The sequence below is a fragment of the Letharia columbiana genome (assembly GCF_014066305.1).
Source record: "Letharia columbiana isolate WasteWater2 chromosome Unknown Sc0000002_s0, whole genome shotgun sequence".
NCBI classification, from domain to species: Eukaryota; Fungi; Ascomycota; class Lecanoromycetes; order Lecanorales; family Parmeliaceae; genus Letharia; species Letharia columbiana.
This window is the reverse complement of record NW_023501038.1, coordinates 73,971-92,992: the sequence shown is the minus strand read 5'-3', so window position 1 is coordinate 92,992 and position 19,022 is coordinate 73,971. Positions and strand designations below refer to the sequence as shown.

At 42.5% G+C, this 19,022-nt stretch overlaps 5 protein-coding genes across 5 annotated transcripts; 4 read left to right on the top strand and 1 right to left on the bottom strand.

Annotated features, from left to right (window-relative positions):
- Nucleotides 1-3,953: 3,953 nt before the first annotated feature.
- On the top strand, nt 3,954-5,583 carry HO173_001082 (uncharacterized protein; the record flags this gene model as incomplete). Its single annotated transcript, XM_037303028.1, has 3 exons — nt 3,954-4,143; nt 4,196-4,752; nt 4,807-5,583. 3 exons carry the CDS (start codon nt 3,954-3,956, stop codon nt 5,581-5,583), a joined length of 1,524 nt encoding a protein of 507 aa, XP_037169675.1.
- Nucleotides 5,584-5,753: 170 nt separating this feature from the next.
- On the bottom strand, nt 5,754-9,396 carry HO173_001081 (uncharacterized protein; the record flags this gene model as incomplete). The annotated part of the gene is made up of 5 exons (XM_037303027.1): nt 5,754-5,769; nt 7,107-7,876; nt 8,030-8,707; nt 9,039-9,212; nt 9,337-9,396. The coding sequence occupies 5 exons, from the start codon at nt 9,394-9,396 to the stop codon at nt 5,754-5,756; spliced, it is 1,698 nt and encodes a 565-aa protein (XP_037169674.1).
- A 232-nt stretch (nt 9,397-9,628) lies between these two features.
- Nucleotides 9,629-12,145, top strand: HO173_001080 (uncharacterized protein; the record flags this gene model as incomplete). Its single annotated transcript, XM_037303026.1, has 4 exons — nt 9,629-9,652; nt 9,709-9,813; nt 9,872-10,556; nt 10,614-12,145. The coding sequence occupies 4 exons, from the start codon at nt 9,629-9,631 to the stop codon at nt 12,143-12,145; spliced, it is 2,346 nt and encodes a 781-aa protein (XP_037169673.1).
- Nucleotides 12,146-13,069: 924 nt separating this feature from the next.
- On the top strand, nt 13,070-15,556 carry HO173_001079 (uncharacterized protein; the record flags this gene model as incomplete). The annotated part of the gene is made up of 6 exons (XM_037303025.1): nt 13,070-13,072; nt 13,249-13,511; nt 13,569-14,293; nt 14,347-14,497; nt 14,548-14,992; nt 15,047-15,556. The coding sequence occupies 6 exons, from the start codon at nt 13,070-13,072 to the stop codon at nt 15,554-15,556; spliced, it is 2,097 nt and encodes a 698-aa protein (XP_037169672.1).
- A 907-nt stretch (nt 15,557-16,463) lies between these two features.
- Nucleotides 16,464-17,678, top strand: HO173_001078 (uncharacterized protein; the record flags this gene model as incomplete). The annotated part of the gene is made up of 1 exon (XM_037303024.1): nt 16,464-17,678. The coding sequence occupies one exon, from the start codon at nt 16,464-16,466 to the stop codon at nt 17,676-17,678; it is 1,215 nt and encodes a 404-aa protein (XP_037169671.1).
- Between the last annotated feature and the right edge of the window lie 1,344 nt (nt 17,679-19,022).

Genomic DNA, 19,022 nt, shown 5'->3' with positions numbered 1-19,022 from the left:
TAGCGATCGCGATCTACGTTTTATATCTACTTTCTAAAAGAAGATCTTTAATAAATTATATATTAAGTTTCTAACGTTTATAGCTTATTATTTATAAACGAATAATTAATTTAAGTAAATTAATTAAACGATAGAGATAATATTATATTTTTATCTTATTATAAATTCTAACGATAAATAGAATAAAATCTTATTATATATTTAGATTATTCTTAATAACTTTTCGAGTAATATTATAGATCTAATATCTAATAAACTATACTACGATTTTAAGATTAATAATATTATAGATATATTACTTACGAATCTTTTAATATTTATAAAAGTCTTTTATAAGCTTTATTTAATTAAAAGAAAAGAGGCGAATAATATTATAGTATTTTTATTTATTATTATAAAAGTAAAATATAATATAAAGTATTTAGCGTTAAATCTTAAGAAAGAGAATAACGTCTTTCTTAGATTATACTATAAATACTCGATTCTAAGTTTTTTAAATAGAAAACTCTCGTAATAATATATCGATTTCTTTAAGATTCTAGTAAAGATTAATTATTTAATATATCGATTAAAGCTATTATTAATTATACGAATTTATTTAATAATATTAATCGCTTAACTAGAGTTAGTTATTACTATTATAATTAAAGCTTTAAATCTATATAAGAGAAGAATTAATGTAAAATTATCGTTCGTTTATAACGAAGGAGATAACTTCGAAGTTAAAATAATTATAAATAAACGAATTATATATAAAAAGTTTAAGTATTTACTATATTAAAAAAATTAGAATTATAAATATAATATATAATATATAATTAAGAATTTATCTAATATAATAAAGCTAGTAAATAACTATAAACGTAAGCTAGTACTTATCTTATCTACTAGATAAAAGATAGATAAGAGTATTAGAACTATATAAGTATTATAGTTATCTATATAAGTATTATAGTTATTTATATAAGTACTATAGCCGTCTATATAAGTACTATAATCTATATTTAAAAGAGAAAAAGAAAAGTTATATAAGATTTTACTAATTAGATAATAATCTATATTAAATCGTTTTTCGAATTAATAAAGAAAATTTCTAAAGTCTTAATATCTAATTTATATATTTACTATGCTAATAAGCGTCTATTTCTACTATTATCTTAATAAGAATATTAACTTATTTTTTTTGTGTAGCATCTAATATAATATTATAGAAGCCTTTTATAGAAGCCTCTAATAGAGTCGTTTCTACTAGATCTAAGAGGCTTAAGAAGCCTAGATCAAATATATATTAGCGTCTCCGAGTATTCTCTACTAAAGCAGATTTCTAGATAGCAAGAAATTATCTTCTTTTTACATTATGACTTAATTTATAACATATAAAGAGTATATAACGTGGGATCTTAAAGAGCTAAGCTATATTCTTAATACTAAGAGTCTTATTACCGCTTAATTTCTCTATAGTATTCTTTATAGTATTCTCCGTAATATTCTCCGTATTTATCTATTATAGTTTCTTCTTTTACTTTTTAATATAATAGAGATAATAGACTAAGTTATAGTAGTATTCTTCGCTTATTAAATAATAATTTAATATAGAATTATAGAGAGTATATAACGTAGAATCTTAGAGAGCTAAGTCGTATTTTTAATATTAAGAACTTTATTATCGCTTAATTTCTTTATAATATTCTTTATATTTATTTATTATAATTTCTTCTTTTACTTCTTTTTTTATAGAGTATTAAATTAAGTAATTAGTTAAATAGTTAATTAAGTAAATAACTAATATAACGTAAAATCTTAAAGAATTAAGTCGTATTCTTAATAATAATAGCTTTATTATCGCTTAATTTCTTCATAATATTCTTCGTATTTATCTATTATAGTTTTTTCTCTTACTTCTTTTTTTATAAAGTATTAAATTAAGTACCTAGCTAAGTAGTTAACTAAGTAAATAATTAATATAATATAGAATCTTAGAGAGCTAAGCTATATTCTTAATAATAATAATCTTATTATCGCTTAATTTCTTCGTAATATTCTCCGCATTTATCTATTATAATTTCTTCTCTTATTTCTTCTCTTATAGAGTATTAAATTAAGTAGCTAGCTAAGTAGTTAACTAAGTAAATAACTAAGTAACTAGTTAATAATTTAATTAAGTAGATTATTAAGCTAATAGAGTAGATAATATTAATTAAGCGATTAATTAAGTATCGCTAATTTAAAAATATATAAAGAAAGATAATAATTATAAATTCGTTTAAACTCTTTTAATTTTTTAATATATTTATAAATAGTAGTAGATAGCTATTAAACTCGCTTATAATCTTAATTATTAATAATAGCGAATTTACTAAGAGATAATCTAATTAAAGACGTTAGTAAAGACTCTAAAAGATAAATAAAAGAGATATATATATCTAAAGTATTTAATAATATTTTCGCGAGGAATATTAAGAATAATTATATTTATATTAATAGAATTAATAGAATTAATAGAGTAGTAAAAAAAAATAATTATATAAATAGATAGAAGAATTATTATTTAATTTCGAACGCGTTTAATATAACTATTATATTTAAATATTTATTTAATCTATTAAAAGTAAACTAAATTTTATAATTTTTATATCGTTAAAAAGCGTAAATTAAGCTTTATAATTTACGAAATTATAAAATAACTATATTTATTATAAACTAAGTATTTTAAAGTATAACATTTTTATATATAAATTTTTAATAAGAAAGTATAAAAGAATTATTAAATTAACTTAGTCGATCTAATTAAAGAGCGTAGTAACTTAAAATTAATAATTAATTATATATATAAATTTAAGATTTTATAACTTAACTCTATCTTATACTTTTATATATACTAATATATAGTTAATTATAAATTTAAATTCGCTACGCTCTTTAATTAAATCGATTAAATTAGCTCGCTAATTCTCTTAAGCTCTCTTATTAAAAAAATAGATATATATTATTAATATATAAAATAACTTTTTTATTTTCTATTAAAATTTTAAGATTTTTTTTTAAATTATAGAATATAATTTACGCTTTTAGATAAAAAAAGAATTCTTAAATTTAGTCTTATAATTATTAAAGCGTAAGAAATTCAGATATCGCTTATTAAAGTTCGCTTACTAAAAATCGCTTATCTATTTACTCGATAGCTTTAATTAGAAAAAAAATTATAAATTTAATTTATAAATCTTTATTCGTTAATATATAAAATAATATTTTTATTTTCTATTAAAATTTTAAGTTTTTTTTAAATTATAGAATAAAATATAGACTTTTAAATTTAGTCTTATAATTATTAAAGCGTAAGAAATTTAAATATCGTTTATTAAAGTTCGCTTATTAAAGATCGCTCGATAATTAAATAGCTCTAATTAAAAAATAAATATATATTATTTAATCTTAAAATACCTTTTTTATCTTCTATTAAACTTTTAAGATTTTTTTTTAATTATAAAATAAAATATAAGCTTTTAGAGAGAATTTTTTTTTAAATTTAGTCTTATAATTATTAAAGCGTAAGAAATTCAAATATCGCTTATTAAAGTTCGCTTATTAAAGTTCGCTTATCTATTTACTCGATAGCTCTAATTAAAAAAATATATATAAATTTAATTTATAGATCTTTATTTATTCGTTTTTATTAGAAGTAGATAGAGTAGTAATTTAAGATATATTAAACTATTAATAGTGAAGTTATTTAATAATTAATATAAGGAAGCTATTGAATGTGGGGGAAGAATCTCGGTTAAATTTGTTGCCTCGGCGTCGGCGTTTATCGGATATCGGATTTATCGATTTTAAGATGGCGCAAATAGGGAGTAACGCGACGCGTCTTTCAACGCGTCCTGCGTCCTGTTAGACCCGCACAGTGCTTTAAGAAATCTTTTCCCTTCCTAATTCCAGAACTGATCACAGCAATCATGATAAGACAAGACTATAATCGAATTGATCCCAAAAGGAGAAGTACGATTGATTACAAGAAGAAACAATTCGCAGTTCCCACGTATAAGCAGCAAGACTACCCACACCGCCTGAGCCTCTATGAAACCCCCCCGACGGCCGAGATCACGCTCGAGCAGTTTGAGCAATGGGCTATCGATAGATTGAGAGGTGTTCCCAACGCCATCGCAGGCATGTAGCCACCGTGGCTGACAGCAACTAGTGCTCGCCGAGATTGAAGCTTGCTCGTTCCGCAACAAAACACCTGCCGAGACTGCCGCCCATGTGACACCCTTACTTCAGAAATGGTTGCCCCTTCATTCGAATACCTCGTCCTCCGTTGGCTCACAAGATGAGAATCTCAAACTAGAACGACAGAAAGATCACTACTCCCACTTTATCTTACGTCTTGCATTCTCTTCTACGGAGGATCTACGGAGGCGCTTTGCACGAATCGAAAGTGCTTTGTTCAAGTTGCGCTTTCAAAATGACGACGCTAAAGAAAAACAAACATTCGTCGAGTCTTTGCAGTTCGACTGGGAAGTCGTTTCTGAAGAAGAGAAAAGGGCATTGGGGGCGGATTTACTGAATGCGACCCCGGGACTGAAGCGACAGGACGCGGAGGAAGCAGGTTGGTTCAAGGTAGATTTTGAGACGGTTGCAGAACTGGTGGAAGGCCGAAGAGTCTTTTTAAAAGCCGGCAAAGCATACGTACCGGTCAGGGAACAGATGAGCATGGTTCTTGCTGGATTCAATGCCAGGCTAGACAAAGGACTAGAGGTTGAAACTCCAATTCCTCATTACCATATCACCATTTACTGACACCATTTGCAGCTTGCCGCTCGCGCTCTCCCCCGTCTCGATGAAGACGACCGCCTCACACCAATCTTAGTTCATCTCTCCAAAAATTTTGCGACCCCTGACTCAACCCTCTCCGACTCGGACAGCGCACTTCCTGGTGCTCCAATCAACCCTTCGTCCATCGATCCTTTATCCCAGCATTTTCCTCTGTGTATGCGTAATCTCCAAATGACTTTACGCAAGAACAGCCATCTGAAGCATTTCGGGCGATTGCAATACACCTTATTCCTGAAAGGTATCGGATTAACACTGGAGGACTGTCTCATCTTCTGGCGTCAGGCTTTCAAGCTCATCACAGACGATACCTTCAACAAGGAATACCGGTACAATATTAGACATGCCTATGGTGACGTTGGTGGTGACGCGATTCGGCGAGGACGAGGATACTCGCCCTTTTCATGCCAAAAAATTTTGACCGAGCATCCACCCGGGAGTGGAGAAAGTCACGGATGTCCATATCGGCATTTCAGCGTTGATAATCTCACGACACTTCTTCAGACCACCGGAGTCAGTGATCGAGATGTCCTGAGAGGAGTCAAAGAAGATGTGGAGAAGAAAAGGTTTCATATAGCTTGCAATCGTGTATTTGAATGGGCGCATAAAGGCGACATCAAACGTGTGAAGGAGGACGACAGCTGGGGCGCTGCAGAGCTAGACACAATTGTACACCCGAACACATATTTTAAGCGGAGTTACTTGCTAAAAACTGGTGGTGCTGCAGCGGTAAAGGGGGACGAAATGGAAATATAGCGCCTTCTTCAATCGATATTAATGAAGGATATTTTAAAGGATATATATTCCCACATTGACAGGCATCCTTTAAAAGGCTGGTGAAGAAAAGTCATGTTAACGCTTACAACAACAGTGAAACCTAAGCGTGAGACAGGGTCAAGAGTAAGAGTACAATGGGAATTGATCACCTAAGCAGGAAAAGTGCTTTATCACATCAATACATATATCTAGGATGGTAGATCGCCTTATCGAGTGCCGTATGCATCCTACCGCTTGGTTCAAGACTTTTGCCGCTACTTGGTTGCAGTGGGCGCGACAAAGCCTTTGAGCCTTCGTGAATATTGAGAGGCGTTTGCACGATGTGACCAAGGTTAGACGGACTCGTAGTGTTTGCAGGGATCACATTGAGGAGTCACGTCTCTTTCCAACCCAATCTATGGACGACCAAACCAATCCAGAACTGTAGGAATGCTATCAATGAGTAAACCAGATCTGAAAATGTTGCTATTCGAGGTGTGTCTAATCGTCTAACAGATACGAGCTCATACTCGTCGAGGTTGTGCTTATCCGTTTGCCTTGACTGTCAAGCTATGGCATTTCATGGCAGTCCTCTGTCTTTGGCAATATTTTTTTGGGTTGGGAGACAATGGATGCAATTGAGGAAAATGATATCCCTGCCCGCGCTATTCAGTGTGAGGTTTTTGCCAATTCTAGAAGATCTTTCATGAAGGCGTTGAGGGCCAAGGTACGAGCGTAGCCACTGGAACTATAGGTATAGTGATCTAATACTATCCTAGGGACCCTTTCCAAGTCCGTTGAAGACATGGAGTAGTAAGTTGTCCATTGCCGGTGTATTACACTCGCATTGTGCAGTCAATGCTCCTTTGCTACGGCATTGCGATGTATTGGAAGTGTGGGCAGCCGACATGAATCGAACACATGGATCTTGGGGTAGAACCTAAACATCAGGACACGAGTAACCCCTGAAAGATCGAGACTCGAATCAAAGCACTCCATCACTCTTGATCATGAACCGCTGCTGTGTAGGTCGTGAACTATGAGTCGTCGATTGTACCTCTAGTCAAAGACTCAAAGTCGAGCACCTCGTTCGTTCACTCGTAATCCTAAGCCGAAAGCATACTTCGCCATCGCTGCGTAAAACGGCCTACCTTGACAAGGGCCCGTTCCGTGGCGTCAAATCGTTATAGCGAGATTGAGCATGGGAGCTTGACTCAGGAGTAAGGTTGGAATCTTTTGCTCATCGCAATGAGAAGTTGGGGCTTGAATCCGAATATTCCGTTCATTTAGTAAAAGGTCTGACATTATGCTTCAGTCAGATTTGGCTGGATCTCTTTTGTGCACTGAAAACCAAAAGCTTTGTGAGAGCCCCAGCGCCTGGCATCTTCTATGAGCCAACATTGAGAACACGCTGTGTTATTTCAAGCCATTTCTCTTCTGACCGCGGGTTGCCATACTGCCAGCGGTCTCTCATGACAACCATCGTGTGGATGCAGAGCAACAGCTCCCACTGAAGATCTTACTTGCCTTTCCAAACAGCTGAGATTCCACTCGCAAGCCCAGCGGCTAATAGAACAAAGTTGAAGGCAGAGATCATAACGAAAGGTGCTACAGGCGAGATCTTGTCGAACATGAGCCCGCCAAGTTTTGTCAATAGGAGGATGCCCAGACCCCCCGCCAATGAGTAGACGCCGGCTATCGAGCCCTTCAGATGGTTCTGTGAACGGCCTCTGCTGCGTAATAGAGGTGTACCTTCGGCGGCTTCTTCGGTATTGTCCTCATTTGGAGGGACGATTGAATCAGCAGTTTCGTTGCTATTGAAATTATGACCTTCCACTCGCGCCACTGCGTCACAAGATGCCGATCCTGATCGATCACTTTCGGCCTGTAGACCTAGAATACCCCGTCCTAAGAGGCCCAAGCTGCATACTATTGCACCGATTTGACTTATCCCCAACAGAGCCATGATAACGAAGATCCAAGGAGTACTGTGCGTCGCCTTTGCCTCTGGGCTCCCCAGAAATGCCAATCCAATGTATCCAACGAGACCTGTTATTGCTGCCGTGAGAAGCGGAATATTAAAACGGCGGTATCTATCCGCCAGGAATCCAAAGACAGGCGCGAACAGAAGGGCTACAAGCTGCGAAACGCCGGTGAGCTCGGCGGCAAGGACGTAAGCTTCTCGACAATGCGTTTTAACATCCTGCGGGTTATGCCCTGTCTCATCACATAGTCCCGAGGAAATGTAGTACGCGTTCACGAACAGAGGAATGAAGAGCGAGATTGCAACCGACTAAAGATCTCTGAGTCAGCGTTTTACTTTGAAGGCAACGAAACCGTATTTCAAGACAAGCTTAAGGAGTAAAATCGGTCTTCTGGCTCCGAAAACCTGCCTTGCGACGAGGTTTTGCGGTATGGAGGAAGGAATCGCTTCGAAGGTACGTACGGATGCTCTCGCTACGAAGCCACCAAGATATCCGAGGCCTAGTAAAGGACTCTTGAAGCCTAGGGCGACTGCCTCAGCTAAAGAATCCAGGCTCGATGTTTTGGATGGTGGATCATCTGGTCCACCGTACACGAGATTTCGCCATCCTTTCTCGTCCTCGCCGTGCAGATTCCGTAGGCCAATAAAACACAACAACGCCAGGATCAGAGATGATGCTCCAACAGTGTAGTAACTGTCAGCCAATGCCTGCCCAGGAGCAATGCCCTTACGCTGAACGAGTTCCGGCAAACGGAGAAAGAACCCCAACGCGAGAAGAGCACCACAACCGGTGAAGATGCCAACAATTCCGGCAAGACGTGTTGGCGATAGTTCATTGGGCGGACTTCTGTGACTTGAGTGATGATGTAGCCTCTGGGGTGTTATTGTGAGCTCGGATGAGATTGAGGGTGAAAAGACGTGACCATTGCTGGCGTCAGGGGTTGGATTTGGCACATTTGCTTCACTGTTATTCTTGCGGGGTGCGATCATCGATGGGAGAATTGCTGTCACCATTGTCGATGCCGCTGCGCCTCCGATGCTGAAAAAAAGCCTAGCGAGCAACAACTGAGGAAATACATTTTTGGCTTGTACGAAAAGTAACAGCGCAAGGCCGATGATAGTATAGCCCAGAACGCAGACCTGTGAGGTATTAGTAGCATTCCAAGACAAGTCTAGTCTTGCTAATGTGAAGATACAGTATCTGCATGGGTTCCTGGATTACAGTATTCATAAAACTCGTGCTGTGATTGGAGAAGATGTTGGAGCCATCTGAGTCCCAAGACCAGGTTGGACATATTCCCATGCTGGCTGACTACAACTGGAACCCTTTGCAAGTCTGCATAATGTTCAAGAAATCCAATGCTACAGCTTTTCGACCACAATCCCAGACAGAGACCAAGCGCGTCCTCGCAATTCTCTAGAATGTCGTGCATCGTTGACTTTTAGATGTTCAACGAGAAGAATAACTTACTATTCGAACCCCGATTCGATCGGATATTACTCCCCAAGCAGGGCATGCTACAAGTGCGACCAGCTCGTCCGCGAAACCCAAAGTGCCAACGGCATCGCCAACTTTAGTCCGTTGTCCGATCAAATTCGTGATGACAAACGAGACGGATGAGTTCAGGAATACTAGAAACGAGATCTGTGACAATACCAGGATTAGCGACCTTTTTGCGTTGGGAGGAAGACCCGTATGACAAGTATTGGGAGGAAGTAGATCCCAAATTGTCTTGCGGTTCTCATGTTAGGATTTTGAATTAACATACCGAGAACATGCATACCCCTAAAAGGTAAGTGGCGGCTTGCAGCTTCGTTGCTGTGAACATGTTCGCTGAGCACTTTAATGCATATACTCACCACCCGAGTAATAAGTGCTTTTGTACGGATGTAGGGTAGTTAAAGTAGGCGCGGCGGTCTAGGTTAAACTTCGGGGAAAAGGTAATCTTTAAGTACAGTTTGGCTCGTCTTTTCAGGGTTGTTGATGACACCTCAACGTTAACCTAGGTCCACCAAGGTCGAAATGAAAGACATGCATCGTGGATATCTTTACCTAGCATCATGAGACTTGCAGCTTACGCCGGGGTACGAAAAGCCCGGTGTCCTTCCCTTCGTGCTGATGCATTGCTGATCTTCTGTAGACCTCCATGGTCCTGGCGACAGGTGTTATAATCCGAGCAATACATGAGCGGGCGAACTTCTACTCAGCGTGTGTCTATCTGGCTTCGAGCAATGCATGTCTCATGGTAGGATACAGATGGCATTGTATTTCATCAAAGCTCTTGCGCTCACGCGATCCTCTAGGTACTCACGAATATTGCACTTCTAGGTGTGTGCTCAGGAATGCTTGCCTTGCAGAGGCTCTTTTACGGTCCGTTACGACCAATCGAAGTAGAACAGCTTTACGAAAAGGCATGGTTTGCCATCACGGAGACATGTCTTGCAATGACCATCTTTCGGGAGGAGGTGGGTGGCTGGTTTTTGGTCATGTTTGTTTGCCTGTTGATAGGGAAGGTGTGGGGTTGGATTGGAGAGGGACGGGTTGAGATTCTGGAGCAGCAGCCACCATCGAATCCGCGCTTGTTCCATGCTCGACTCTCCGTCTCACTTATCATCTCGACTCTATTCGACATTTTCATGCTTCGATATTCCATCAACACTGTCTTACTCCACGCGCGGCCAAATATGATGGTCATGTTCGCTTTCGAATTTGCTGTCCTGACTATTACCTCCATTTCCACTGCAGCTCGCTATATGATATCCCTCCGGGAGGCAGCGGTAATCAAGAATCAAATTAAAGACCGCCGCGCCCAGATGAGGCGTGACAGAGCGTCTGCCCAACCTCGAGAACCTACGGCAGATGGGTCCACTTCTCCAGAAGCTCACGTCAGTTCTATTGCCACTGATGACGATATCGATTCGTTGGATATCGACGTTCCTGGCTGGGAGGAAAAGGGCCGATGGGTTTTCTACCTGGACCTTGCTACAGGTATGAAGAGTCAAAACTGGCTTATTTGAAAGTCTCCGGCTAATAACGGATCTTCAGACTTCTTCAAGCTCGTCTTGTATCTTACGTTTTTCTGTGTACTTTGCATGTTCTATGGCATGCCTATCCACATCATCCGAGACGTAGCTCTCACGATCCGATCCTTCTACAAGCGAATCACGGATTTCGTCCGCTACCGACAAGCAACCCGAGATATGAATGCAAGATACCCAGATGCTATCGCAGAAGAGATTGCGCGAGAAGATGTCTGTATCATTTGTCGAGAAGAAATGATGCCTTGGCAAGCACAGGCCACTGCCGGCGCGGAGCCCAACAGCAATGGAACAGCCGCTATTGACGAGCGCTTGAGACCTAAAAAGCTACCTTGCGGTCATATTCTTCACTTCGCGTGCTTGCGCAGCTGGCTCGAGCGCCAACAAAATTGTCCGACCTGCAGAAGGCCGGTACTCATGACAGGGACAGTAGCCCGATCGCAAGACCAGGCCCTCGCAAACCAGCATGGCAGAGCGCTACCTCACGTCAACCAACCACAGGCTCAGGTTCCCGCGCATGGTGATTTTCAGCAACCCGTAGCTGCACAGAATGTGTTTCATTTCGGTCCACTCCGTATAGCGTTTGGCGCCAGGCAAGGCGCCCAGGGTGCCGCGCAGCAAGTCAACAACAATGCGCCTCCTCCTACTCAGCCAGGACAACTGCCGGCGACAGGAAATTTGCCACGCGCAGGTGGTATGTTTGGATTCCAGCGCCAGGTTCCAGGATCTCAAACGCGGACTGTAGCCACCTTTAGCCCTACAGGTCTACAACTTCAACTCCATCAGATGGAGCATCAACTGGTCCGAGAAATTAATTCACTTCGAGTCCAGCAAAATCAATTGTACCTTGTGCGAGCCCTGCAAGGCGAACTTACTCGACTGCGTATAGCACAGGCAACCCCAGATGCGAGCTTTACTGGCCAATCTTCTTTGACTCATCAGCCTCGAGTTGTCGACACACTGCCGCAAGCCGTGGGGTATGCAAATGTTTTTGGTGCAAGTCCACAGCAACAGAGCGTGGGTTCTAGCCATTCGAGTCTGCCTGCTGGCATGACGCTACCACCGGGTTGGAGTATTCTGCCGCTCCAGAGACTTACTGATGGGAGGAACGCTATTCTTGGTGAGATTTCTAACGCTGATAGCTCTAGCGTTCAGTCACAACCGTCCGGTAGCAACGCGTCAACAGGGTATGTATCTCAGGATCGCTCGCAAACGAGTGTAGCTGCTCGTATGGGAGAAAGGTCCTCAGGGTTGCCAGGAGAGACACAAAGTCACAGTAGTAATGGCGAGCCCGTATCTGGAAATAGAGGTGACATCTCACCAGGAACTCCGCGTTGGGGCTCTGGCTCTGGCTATCAAGTCCCGAACGACGCTCCCAAGGGCAACAAATTTGAAATTTCTGAGCATGAAACGAATTCTAATGACGAGGCGAAGGGTAACGACTCGGGACCAATGTCGCAAACAATAGCCGACAGTAGGCAGATCAAAGGAAAGGGGAAAGCGACGACGGTAGAAGACACAACTGAAGAGCTGGACTGAGCTTGTAGAAGCGGAAGCATCCGAGGGGTTGTGCCCGCTCTCCTGTTATTATGTAGGCACAAGCGAAGGCGTTTGGCGCTTGGCTGAATTTCATAGGGCAGACAAAATAGAATGATGTAACTCTAAACTTATACCCAAATCATACGTAGGTAGATTATTGATGCTTCTCATTGCCAAGGTAGAGGACAATTTTCGTTGAGGAGCAAGCAGAGAGGTGGCTGTGTTCACTTGCCTTGCTCTCATTCAGACTGGCCGTGACCATCCGAGATCGAGACCCCAAGAATAGGGAAAGGAATGCTAAAGAGACAGGGAGAGATTGTTAGGAGAAGCGTTGTCGAGAACGACGCACGATTACGTGGTATGTACAGCGCAAAGCAAATCCTCCAGCCCGTAGTTCAAGAGGTAAGAAAGCCCGGCAGTATGCTCTAGCGATAATGAGTGACGAAGAAATCTTTGTGGAAAAGGGAGTTACGACTGCTCCTCCATCCGTATAAGCCTGCAGATTTCGCTGCAATCACAATGTCCTCGAATAGTAATCAAGAAGGCAAATGGACGGAATTCGATAAAGCCTGCGGGGAGGGAGGTGGGTTAAAAAGAGTAAAGACTCTCAACTGCCACCACCAATAAAACTCGTATATCGGCAATCCAGAAGGCAGATAAAGCCTTGCGATATGGATCCTTAACGCCCCCATCTCTCCTATAACAGCCCGCCCACGGTTAGAGCCCGCAACGGGGCTAGCAAATCGACTTTTGCAAAAGAATGAGTTAACTTTACAAACCTAATCATGACCGCTACATGCATTACGCCCAACGCAGCTACCAAAACATCCCCCTTTTGGACTGTCAGTTTTCGGCTCGCATCCCCTGGTGACCGAGGATCGCCGCAGATGAATGCTGTCTAGTAAAGTCAATCTCGGGTCCATAATGGTAGTGAAAGAACCCTCCCTCCATGCACACCACGCCAATTATGTCCCAATCACATCAACCCTCCCCGAACAACTGTTCACTTTCTTCCCTCTTTGCCCTCCCATCCTTCTCCTATAAGTTACCCTTGACATTGTTCTCGTTAAAGAATGCCATCCGCTCACATGCCCATACGACAGCATCCGTCTCAGCAAGCGATGCGCCAGGTTGATGGGCGACAGCAAATTTCACTCGAAAGCAGTATCAACCATGGCCATCACGGTCAAAGAAATGGCGCCTACCAGAAGATCTTCCCTCCAATCGGGGCACAAGACTTCCAGGAGTTCCCCACAAGACGCTCAAACACCGGCAACCCAAACACAATTGCAAGAGCAAGATTTGATGCCTCGTCTCCTATGCCCACTAACTTTCCTCCCTCTATATATTCGCAGGAGCCATTGAGGTTTGACTCCCGAGTACTTCATGCTTGCGAAATTCATGAGCTGACTTTCATCCACAGCGATCAGAAAGGCGCTCATCTGCCAGACCGTCACCGTCCGACAGGGCATAATACATCTCGCAGCGCATCACCAGTCTCAAGAATGTCTTCCGATGAAACCTATGAGACACAGGCAACTTCATTAGAGTTACCAGCGCTACAGGCACACTCAGCACTCGACAGGTCAGACCCAATGGAGCCATTGACTGGAGACCCCGCAGGCTCGTTCGACCTTGTTGCGCCAGCAGAAGAAGGTCGTCAGGCCTTTTCCTTAGAAGCACGTTCGGAGCAACTTTTCTCGCGTGCTCACCTGGAGATAATATTCGCCAACCCATCCTCTCTCTTAAGGTTCACTGCCTTCCTGAGCACACATCGACCCCAATCGGTGCCAATCTTAATATACTATCTCGATGCACTCAAAGCGCTGAAAGCCATCAGATATGCCAACGCTATAGCCGAAGCTCTGAGCCCAATACCAAATTATGACTTCACGTCCGAACTCGCCAATCCAACTACCAACCGCGAACTTGAAAACAAAGCCGCCTCTGCGTTTACGGTATTGACCCACGAGGACCTCCCAGCCTTTATCACACATGTCTATGTGCAAGTAGTTAGCCAGAGCATTTCCCGAAGAATCACAGGGACGCTGGCTCCACATCTGCGTGAAGCGTCCGAAGGTTTGGCGGAAGTATTTTGCCTGACAGATCCTTCTAGACCGGACAATCCGATTGTTTTTGCTTCTGAGGGTATGCCTGCCCGCATGCTCTCAATTTTCAACAGCGTTAACTCTATACATCAGAATTTCATCGCACCACCCAATATGGTATGAACTATGCTATTGGGCGAAACTGTCGTTTTCTTCAAGGTCCGAAGACAGAACCTGGCAGTGGACGAAGGCTTGGAGACGCGACCAGAGCTGGCAGGGAGCACTGCGAGGTTTTTCTCAATTAGTGACTAGTCCGCATTCCTCAAAGGTGTCTCGCTGCTAACGTGACAATAGTCGACGTGATGGTTCACCTTTCATGAATATGCTCATGATCGCGCCCCTTTGCGATAGCCGAGGAAAAATCCGATATTTTATAGGGGCTCAGGTCGATGTCAGTGGACTGGTCAAAGATTGCACAGACTTGGAATCTCTTCAGCAGCTTGTTGTTCGAGAGCAGGCTGAGCACAAAGATACTAATGGAGAAAATTTCGACGGCCAGCAGGAGGCCAAGGACGACTTCCAGGACTTGAGCGAGATGCTGAACATGGCCGAGCTTGAAACCGTGAGGAAGTTCGGCGGAAGGATGCACCGAGAGTATCAAGAAGAGGAGGTAGACAAGCCACGTAATGGCGCGCCCCATATGCCACGGTTGCTCTTGCAGGAGCCATCTGCAGATGACAGTCAGATATTCGATCTCAGTAGCCGCCAGAGTGGCAAGCTAAGCGGCATCTACCAGAATGTATGCGTTCGCAAACTGCTTCTAAAGGCAATGAAGTCGACTAACAGGATTTAGTATCTACTTGTCAGGCCTCATCCATCTTTCCGTATTTTGTTTGCTTCGCCGACGTTGCGGGTGCCAGGAATCCTCCAGTCTCCTTTCCTGGACAAGATTGGTGGCTCTACACGAGTCCGCGAGGAGCTGTCTGCTGCTCTAGCAGAAGGTCGAGGTGTAACAGCAAAGGTGCGCTGGGTTACCAAAGCAGACGAAGATGGAAGAAATCGATGGATTCACTGCACTCCTTTGTTAGGCAGCAATAGCCTAATTGGCGTCTGGATGGTGGTACTTGTCGACGACGATCAAGAGCTAAGTAGGAGATGGAAGCAGGCTCCCCCAGTTGCACCTCATCGTGGTAGAATTTACGACGGTCATGAACGCATGGGAAGCAGCGGAGAGTCTATTGCAGGCCGTGCGAGTGGTGTGAGCTCGTTGCAAAATGATCATCCCAGAGCTCATCAGAGTACAAACAACGGCGCCCATAGCAGCTCTGTCAGGTCTACTTCGCCAAATTCGGTTCTAATATAGAAGCGCCAGGCCATCGCGCGACAAGTACTCCGTTCTCCTGCCTCCAATAGATGCTGTGAATACAGTATCTCGATGTCTTTGGTGCCGGGCCACTCTTGCCTGGAACGTGTATCTGTATCCACAGCACTGAAAGCCTATCATCGCGGATCTCAGCCTTCTTCGGCTACAGTACTGACTCTCTGCTTTCCAATACTTAGCGCTTAGCACGGCGATAGGAGTCTAAATCGTTTCATCAACAGGTAGTCTATTCAAGGCCTATCGTAAGATGACCGAGGAAGAACTCAAAGCGCATGAGAATGGCCTTCAAGAAGCAAAGCGAGCAAGCTTAGCCAGGAATAGAGGCTATTCAATTCTTTGAGGGCTTATGATCACATGGCAAGTGTCTTGGCAATCATGATTGGAGTTGTCGCAAAAGATAAATTTGCTCAGTACGATCTGAAGCTGAATCAATGCAGATATCTACATGCTCTCAGGGTTGCTCAACGATAGCCATTATCAGATGAACAGAGTGGCGGATATCGTGCAAATTGTGATTGTAAGGCCACGAATACTTTCAAGCAGTAAACAAGACTGTTGCTGTCGTCCATCTGAATTTCCTCATAATGTGCATGCTTTGAGAATGCAGTGTTGCTGCCAGGCCCCTTCGGCGATCCTCATGTCCACGGTATCTGCCAACCAATATAGACTCGCAAATCTGATTCACGATGGCTCCTTCTCCAACTTCCACTGAAACTTTGTGATGCAAACACGGACTCGACCGGTACTTCTTCCCTACTTATTGGTTTGCCCCACGCCCGTGTTGTAAGAAACACTGGCATCAAAGTGGCCTCCTGTTGTGTTTCAGTTAGCTAATGTCCATGCAGCCAGTAGTGAATCGCTCTTAATTCGTCCTCCACGACTCTTGGTAATGTCTGCTTTGAGGAAACTGATCCAGTTGATCTCTACTGCTGCAATCATCGTCCTCTTTTCCTCTCTGAACAAACTCAACACAGAAGTATCTACTCTCGGCAAACACCGGGTGGGAAAGCACGAGGAATTATTCCTTGATGCGTCGGCTTGGTCACTTCCTGGCCGTAATGGATCCATCTCTGAAACACGAGACTCACTGGATTCAGCTGCCACTTCACCATCGTCCGACTTCCATCCTGGAGTCCCTAAACCTTTAGGCTCAACATACAGTCGTGCCATGGTCATCCCCCGGCTTCAGAGTGATAACATTTCATGGGTCTCAGACGAGTTGCCAAATGTTGACGCAGCAGTCTACACCGCGAACGACCCATTGGCGGTGATGCATCCACCCAAAAACAAAGGACATGAAGTTATGATATACTTATCGTACATCATCAACCACTACGACGCCCTACCTGACATTCTCATATTCATGCATGCGCATCGTTGGACGCACCACAACAATGCCCTTTTAGCCTACGACGCAGCTGAGATGGTCCGAAGGCTAAACAGTGATTATGTCACCAGGGAGGGATATGTGAACATGCGATGTCAGTGGTCGCCAGGCTGCCCGGAGTGGCTTCATCCTGGCAACCCACGAGAAAGTCTCGAGAAGCAAGAAGAAGTTGTACTATCAAAAAGCTGGAGTGAGCTTTTCCCTTCGGACCCTCTTCCCGCTGCCCTAGGTCAAACGTGCTGCGCGCAATTTGCCTTATCAAAGGAGCGTGTCCTCGCGATACCTCTCAGCCGCTATGTTTACTACCGGGACTGGATCACTAGGACCCCATTGAGTGACTATGTATCGGGAAGAATCTGGGAATACTCATGGCAATTCCTATTCACAGGTCAAAGCATCTACTGCCCCGCCGAGCATATCTGTTACTGTGGCGGTTTTGGCTTGTGCTTTGGCGGAGATTCGGAATTTGAGGAATTCAAAGAATTGCGAAAGAAGAAGCGAAAGTTCGAATTGGAGACGAACGAGCTACGCGAGCGGCGAGCCTTGAATGGGGGAACTGATATGGAGATTCAAAGCAACAATACCTCAGCGGTAAGATACCTCTATCTGAACAATCAGATTGATATCCTAGAGCAAGAATTGGCTTTAAGAAAAAAGGTTGCGCTGGAGCGGGGTTTGAATCCCACGAACAGAGCAGAAGAGTGCGGTACAAGATAGAGGGAGACTACGGGTCTCGAGTCTGCATGAGACGATCGAAGGCTAGATGCTGCCAGCCACCCCAGTGTGCGCTTTTGCTTGTTCAATTCAGGGATTCAGTGGCCAGACGGTCAAAAGTCTTCGCAGGCGTAATTACATTTGGTTGACACAAGGATTACGGAGACAGGTTTAGCAATGTGAAAGAATAATTTAAAACGAAAAAGGTAATAATTTAATAGGCTAACCATACAGGGTAATACTTAGCGTCGTCGATCACCTCCAAATTAAATCACTGTTTTATGTTATGAAATAGTAATTCAAATACATAGTTGCCTAATTAGATTTCGCACCGTAGAGTTTAATAGATCTTAGCTCTAATTACGTTAATAGGTTTTTGAATTAAGAGAGGTTTCTTCGAGATATAACCTTTCGAAACTATAAGATAGTAAGATCTCTTTTTAATAAACTACGTAATAGCTATATAATTATAAGATTTAAAAGTATAATTATAAGAATAAATAGATTAGTTACTAGATAAATTAATAATTTTAAAAAAAAAGAGAAAAAAAGAATTCGCGAGTATTTAAGACTTTTATTAAATATATTAAATACTTATTTTAGCTATATAGCTTATAGTTTAATAAATAATATAAATAAGTTTATTATTAATTTACTCTAAGTACTTTTAGGCAGCTACTACGCGTATAGCCCCTGTCTACTAGGCGTATAGCCCCTACTCAGTAGGCGTACAGCCCCTATCTACTAGGCGTACAGCCCCCCTAATCGGGTTAGCGGCCGCGCGGAAGCTAACGGACACTAACCGAAAATAGTAAAAAACCCGCATAAGCTAACGGACACTAACCGAAAATGGTAAAGAACCCGCATCTAGTCTCTTCGAGATTCTTGCGGAGATGCTTGGTGGTAGCAGGGCAAGCCTCCCTATGTCTCTCATCGGACGGTTTCAATTCGTCGATTAGTGAGGTTTTTGAATAATTTCTCTATGGCGATAGCTAATTGGCTAACTACCCTCTCTGCTTGCTACTAAAAATACGCCCATCATACTCAAATGTCCACTACCTATCGGCCAGCTGATCTTCCTACATCTGAAACGTATTGAACATAGCCTCATTACCCTGCATGTAGGCCTGTGTAGTACCACCTCGCTGTCCTTCTCTTGTAGCCTGTCCAGCCCGCCCACCTCGCCGCCCTCCTCGTGTAATGCCTAGTCGTCGGGGTGGCTGCTACAGCGGTCGCAAACCCCCCCGCTGTGACGCTTGCAGTGTAGAGGTAGGTGTAGAGGTAGGTGTAGAGGTAGGTGTAGAGGTAGGTGTAGGTATGCGCTCTGATCCTTGCCTATTGAGCGAG